General features: G+C 42.4%; 1 protein-coding gene across 2 annotated transcripts in view; it reads right to left on the reverse strand.

The window, feature by feature from the left end:
* The window catches only part of PINX1 (PIN2 (TERF1) interacting telomerase inhibitor 1), an 85,944-nt gene extending 80,099 nt beyond the window's left edge, over positions 1-5,845 (reverse strand). The window contains exons 1-3 of one of the 2 annotated variants that reach the window (XR_004350482.1): positions 5,662-5,811; positions 2,698-2,807; positions 1,023-1,115 (exon numbers count right to left, since the gene is read on the reverse strand). Coding sequence is in view for 1 of the 2 variants with exons in the window: in XM_032635843.1 (XP_032491734.1) it covers positions 1,023-1,115; positions 2,698-2,807; positions 5,662-5,680 (222 nt within the window). In the remaining variant the exon portion in view is untranslated. Of the gene's footprint in view, positions 1-1,022; positions 1,116-2,697; positions 2,808-5,661 lie in introns of both variants that reach the window. The other variant, XM_032635843.1, reaches the window with a different exon arrangement.
* Positions 5,846-6,864: the final 1,019 nt, after the last annotated feature.

Here is a 6,864-nt window from a genome sequence, read left to right on the forward strand (position 1 = left end):
AAGTATATCTGTATATCCACCTCTTCAAAACTACCTTCAAAATCAACCTTACATAAACTCTTTTTTTTTAAATTGTCCAAGGTGTGTTTATTAATTGATGAAAATAGACGATATTGCTAAACATTCCATCTAGTAAGTGTGTGACATTCCAAACATTTTGAAGTACTGGTCTTGGATCTTGTCCTCAGAAATAGAACATTCCCCTGCGCCTTTTTTCAAGTGTATCGAGATATAGTTGACATAGTTTTAGGTGTACAACATGATGATTTGACAACATGTGTATGTTAAACTCTTCCTTTAGTGGTTTAAGATTTTAGCTGTTAGCCCAAACAATTTTAGCTGCTCCAGTCCACTACTCTGAGCTATTGAACTAAGCAATGTAACCCAGTTTACCTAAAGTAATTCCCCAGATTTCCTACCAGATTCTGTTGGCTGCGGAAATGTAAGAACAAAGCTTTCAGTTTAGATCCTTTCTACAGTGAGCAATGGTACTGAAAACGAAAGGCAGGGTAAGCCATGAACTTTTAATTACAGGGTCATATTTTCAAAGTGTCAGTGTTTTAAGGGGAAATGTGAATAAATTCAAGTGCTATACACCAACAGTCAGAAACAGACAACGGGACAGGAAAAGAATACCACTTTCTTTCAGTATTTCCAAAATGAAACGCCACCAATTTTAACAATATAAGCTAATATTACAACGCAGGTAAAGATGAAAATTCCTCTCTGTCCTGAAATGAATATTTCTTTAAAAAGAACACTTTTTGCAAAGTTCAGCAATAAAGCTTCTTTGGATCTCTTATGCATAAGCAAGTAAAGAATCCCATAGGGCAATGAGGCAAAACGATGACACGTTACAGATGCCCAGCAGCTTAGTTACGGGCTCCTTAGTTATCGAAAACATGTATGATACACGCTTGAACAGCTTAAAACTGATCAATCAATTTGACTGGATTAAATTTTTTACACTGACAAAAATATCAATTAAGCAAGGAAAACCCCCAGCAGACGCTGTTGCTCACTTCATTATTGATCGTAGCTCCTAGTCCCAGGTGGTTATTTTTAACTTGAACTTTAATATGATCTGTGGCTCCTTGCTCCTGAGCCCCTAAACCCTGTGGGGATTAAACACAAAGAGAGTTAGCATTTTTATCAGGTGTAAAAATACCTCTCTTCCTTCATCAACTGTTTGATTAATCACTAAACATCTAGGAGGCATTATCCTTGTCCTCAAAGAGGACACAGTCTAATGGATTCTTACAAGATTCTGTAGTATCAAGGATGCACTTACAATAATGAATGCCAATCCTGCAACCTATGACCCACTTCAAGGACCATGGAAACACTAGGGAGAACATCCTTTCTCTGATGCTCAAAAGCAGAGTGCTCCTGCCAAACTAACAGAAGCCCATCAGAGGCATTAAAGTCTATGGTGCTTTCCATTAAATAATTTTACAAAACAACACTGAGGAAGGGGACTCCAAGTCCCCCGCATCATTAACACTCATTTGTAAGGAGTCCCAGAGCGCCTGGTGTACTAAATGGCACCCAAGGTGGCTCCAGCACAGTGGATGGAGAAAAAATAAGGTGATATAAAGGGGCCAGACCTTAAGGACCTTGGAAGTTACGGGGAGAATTTGGATATTATTTTTTAAAACAATGGGAAACCACTGAACTTTTAAGCAAAGGAATGACATGATCTAATTTCTGTATTTTAAAAGCTCATTAAGGCTGCTGTATCGCAAATGGCCCAGAGGAGGAAAAGAAGGGAGTCAGGGAGGCAGCTGAGAGGCTGCTGCATTGATCAGGGCAAGCAATGGCGGTGGTTGGTCCAGGACGGGGCCCCGGATAGAGAGGAATAATGACTGGGGATTCGGGAAGTGAGAGAGGTCAAGGAATCAAGCACGACTCCCAGGTTTCTGGTTTGAGTAAGTTGATAGGGTGCTATTTGCAAAAATGGGGAAAACTTGAGAAGAAAAAGCTTTGTGGGGGGCGGGGGGGAATCAAGAGTTTTATAATAAAAATGATCTACTTGAGATGAGGACAGAGAAGGGACTAGGGCTGAACCCCAAGGAATTCCAAAGCTCAAAAGTCTAGAGGAGGAAGAGCCAGCAACAAAAATTTAGCAGTGGCTGGTAAGGTAGAACGAAAAACCGGAAGAGAGGGCAGTATTGTGGAAGGCAACACAGTGGTATTTCAAGGTATTTCAAGTCAATTATGTCCAATGCTGCTAAGGGATAAAGTAATGTGAGAACAAAAAAGGATCCATTGGATTTAGCAAGATCTTTAAAGACCTTGACAAGAACCATTTAAGTGCAGAGATATCAGCAGAAGTCCTACATGAGTCAGGAATAAAGGGAATGTGAGAAAAAGGAGAAAATGTGTAGTCTAGCTTTAAGGGTGAACAAAATCTTACTCTAAGCAACATAAAACTCTGATGGTTAAGTATGATTCCAAACGCAACTAATTAAAAGGCACCATTTATGAAAATCACAGCAGGTTAAACAATAAACAAAGACAGCTGACGTTTATGTTCAGTTCTAACTGTATCATCACAAGGTCATTATAATTTAATTATTTCTCCAAAATCACTTATTGATGCAAAATAAATTTCTCCCAGTCTCCTAAGGAAGATGTATTCTCCTGATCTGAAATCTCTCTGCATGGCTCCAATTTCTTTGCTCTTCCCCAAGATACCTTTCCTTTAGACCACCCCATCTTCTCTAGCATCCTCTGGCCAAACTTGGAGTCATCATTACTCCACGCAGTGTTTCTTGGATCCACAGCCCACTTCTGCTTCCGCCGACCTGTAAACGACAAATTATCTCATTAGCAACTTATCTTTCAAACCTGGAGAATACCTCACAAGTACCCACATACCTAAAGCATACACACGATACTTGCATAAATACAACAAACATTATGTCTTATTAGATACAGATATCAGATTTGGCATCCAATGGATAGTATCAGCTTGGATCATTTATCCTGGTTTCCCCAATAACTGTATATTCTGAACATACAAACTGACCTTATAAGATTAAAATAAAAATATTCCCCCAAATGTGACAAATCGAAACACATGAGGTACCATCAGCTGGGCCTTCCAATTCAGCAACTGGCAGCAACCTAAGGCACCTGTGACACCAGTGTCACCATCACCAGCAGCAGTCACCACAGACATACGTTAAGTGCCAAATGCCATCCACATATTCTCAGGTTCAATTTTCACAGTAACCCAATGAGGAGAGATCTGCACTTTTCAGATGAGAAAATCTGAGGCCTACAGAAAGAATGTTCCTAATGTCCCCAAGCAAAAAACAGAGTCTTTATACAAACCAAGGTCCTACCAACTCCAAAGCTTATATTTTTAATTCACAGCATACGAGTCATGATCTTGGGGAGAGTCACCCTCTGTGCAACCTACAGATACTAATCATCCCTTCTCACAGAAACGCCCTAAAGCCATATGACCCCTTCTCTGGGGGTCATCATCCATGTATTCTTATTAAAATATTATTCAAGACATATTCAAGGTTACAGAAACTGCAGCATAAAATCTTAATGCAATGAAATCCATTAACTATCGTGTTGTCATTTGATTAGAAAATGTAATAACTGCAAGTGTCAAAAACTGGTCTTGAAAAGAGTCTATGAAAAAAAGTAGTATCTTGATAAAATATGGGTCTAAGACTCTGAATTAAATAAGGACTGAAAAGTGAGAGTGATAAATGAAATTCTCTTACGTTTATATAAGGGAGATTTCTTACCTTACATAAGGGAGAACCAATAAAATAATATTTGATAACTAGAGAAATGCAGGATAAAAAATGTTTTTGAGAAACAAACTACTAGATTTTAAAAACGGGATAAATGACTGTGGAGAAGATGAAAGAAAACAAAATATAGTCCATATGGCAAGAGAAAACAAAGGAAATTAGCATACTTACTGAAGTGAAAATGTTCACTAAGATTAATTAGGGGAAAAAAGTAGGTTATAAAACTGTACCTACAGAATTATCCCAATTTTATAAACTATCAGAGAAAATAACTGCTAGGTAGTGAAATGGTAGACTGGGACTTTTCTATGCTTCTATTTTCTCATTTCTAAAATAAGAACACCAGTCCCAAATATCTAATCATAAGGGATGCCACAGACATTAATTTAGTAAATTGTTTTAAAAAACACAAAATATTATATACTATTGTCAGAGATTTGAAAATTTGGAGTCATGGTGGGAAGAGAACGGAAAACATTCTCATGAAATTATGCAGCTTGAGTTGCTGATGTCCACAGATGGCACTTCACATCTGTATATCATTTCATACTTTGAACTATTTTCACGTTCACCATCTCATTGATTTAAGCCAACCTAGTAATGAACATAATCAAAGAAGTTTTTAATACCCCCAGAGAAACTGATCAGGGAAAGAAACATAAATGAATAGCAGAGCCAGGTCTAATGTTCCCAAGTGCACGCTGAACTAAGCATACATCAAAGAATATTAAAACCACAAGAAATCTTAGCCACACTGGTTATACAGATGAAAAAATAGAGCCCACAGGGTCACACTCTAAAACATACTCCTTTCTGTAAGTCCCTGTTTAAAAAGAAATCCGTTGACCCTGGTGACAAGAACGTAAAGATATAGCGATAACTAGATCAATTTTGTCACTTCCTACCTCAATGACCTTGGGGTGAATTATTTTCCTCTGAACCTCAATTTCTGCCCCTGTAAAATGTGAATGGTGCCTTACCCACTCCGTTTTGTGTTCCCATTCCTCCACCCCCTTAGAGGATGCCGACAGCATTTATTTCATGGAATCCCTGTGTAGCGTCTGTTGGGTCTGTTAAATTTTAGCAGTTGTTTCTGCTCCTCGCTCACCAGACACTTTCAAAGATACCGGCCGGCTTTTCAGGGCCAAGGCACGACTGCCATCTGCTGGCCGGCAGCCTTAGCTACAGGTATCGTTCAGAAGTTAAACAGCCTCTCCAGAGGGAGGGAATTAACGAACTTCACAAAGTGATGGTAAATGTCAAAGGCAAACTGAGGCAGGTTGGGGCGTTGAGGCCAACATTCCTTCCATAGTAAGAGTGTTAGTAATTCCAACTACCAAAGTCAAAACCGCCACTGTCTTACTTATAATCACTCATTAACCCCGCCTCCCCTAAAAAAACGCTAACTTCTTGTGTTTGATGCTTCTAACCCCTTTGCTTTTCTTTTTCTTGATTCAATACACTTTCAAGAACCGGATTTCACTGCCTGAAGAGATTCTGCTGGCCCAACCGCCTCTTTTTAACCAGAGGAAGCTGAGGCCCGGAGAAGTGAAAGAGCCAGTCCGGGTTCCCACAACCGGTGTCCGGACCCCCATTCGAACCCACCACTCGCGTGCTCAGGTCTGAACGTGAGACCAAGCGTCCCAAGTGGGCACTCGCAGTCTCTCACCAGCAGACCGCAGCTAACTCTCGGGGAAGGCTGGGCTGGGAAATCTCCGCGGCAGCCAGGACGAGCCGAGCAGGGCGTCCGGGACCCCGTCCCCCCGCATCCCCCGGCCCACCGTGCGCCGGCGACCGGTGCCCACCGCCACTCGGTCCGGCCGCCGCGTCACCCGGAACCTTCACCCTCGCGCCCAGTCGGGCCTCCGAGCCCAACACTCACGCTCAGCCAGCATCGACATGTCGCCGAGTCTGTGTGACACCTTGGGCCTCGGGACCTGAGCGACGGTGGACACCGCTCGGCGGTCTCGCGGAGAAGCTAGAACCACGAGCCTCTCAAGCCCGGCAAATTGCAGCGGCGAAGGCGCGCGCTGCTGACGTCAGTGAGGCGCGACTCGCTCCTGGACCGCGCGGCGGCGAGTGGGCGGGGCGCGGGAAGCCTGGGACTGCGTTTGGGTGGATGCTGGGTAGACTAGCGGTTTCCAAGGTTTGTTCCAACTCCAGCGTTCCGTGTGTCTATGAAATATCTATAAGGATCATCCACTAAAAAGAGCTGTTATTAAGTTTGGAGTGGTTTTTTTAAATTACAGAATCTTGATATTTTAAAATTGTTAGCTGGGAGTAGATATTGCACTTTTAGAAATAAGGTGATTCAGTGTAAGACATTCCATCTTATTCTTCAGTCTCATGGCAGACCCGCATAGAGCAGGACTTCTCAAACTTTAATGTTTGGGTGAATCACCTGGGGATCTTGTTAAAAATGCAGTTTCTGGTTCAGCAGGTCTGGGATGGGGCCAGAGGTTCTGCATTTCTAACAAGCTTCCAAGGACGTGGATGATGATGGGCTTACTTTGTGTAGCAGGCCATTAAATAACCAAAGGTATGAGTGAACTCAGGGTTAAAATATACTCTTTTCTTTTTTCCTGTTCAAGAAAAGTGCTTTATGAAGAACACTTTATAAAGTGATGGTGATAAACGCTTTCAAAATATTTCAAAGAACTGAACCAAGAAGGTATTTAGGTAAGTCATCTATACTATTCCCCTGCCTTCGGGCAAGTAAAGACCAATATCAGGGACCGATGATTACTCTTTTTTTTTTTTTTTTTTTTTTACTAAATTTGTTTATTTTTGGCTGCGTTGGGTCTTCGTTGCTGCAGGCCGGCTTTCTCTAGTTGCGGCGAGCGGGGGCTGCTCTTCGTTGCGGTTCGCGGGCTTCTCATTGCGGTGGCTTCCCCTGTTGCGGAGCACGGGCTCTAGGCACATGGGCTTCAGTAGTTGTGGCTCGCAGGCTCTAGAGCACAGGCTCAGTAGTTGTGGCGCACGGGCTTAGTTGCTCCGCAGCACGTGGGATCTTCCCGGACCAGGGCTCGAACCCGTGTCCCGTGCACTGGCAGGCGGATTCTTAACCACTGGGCCACTGGGGAAG

This window comes from Phocoena sinus, chromosome 6 (assembly GCF_008692025.1).
Source record: "Phocoena sinus isolate mPhoSin1 chromosome 6, mPhoSin1.pri, whole genome shotgun sequence".
Classification (NCBI taxonomy): Eukaryota; Metazoa; Chordata; class Mammalia; order Artiodactyla; family Phocoenidae; genus Phocoena; species Phocoena sinus.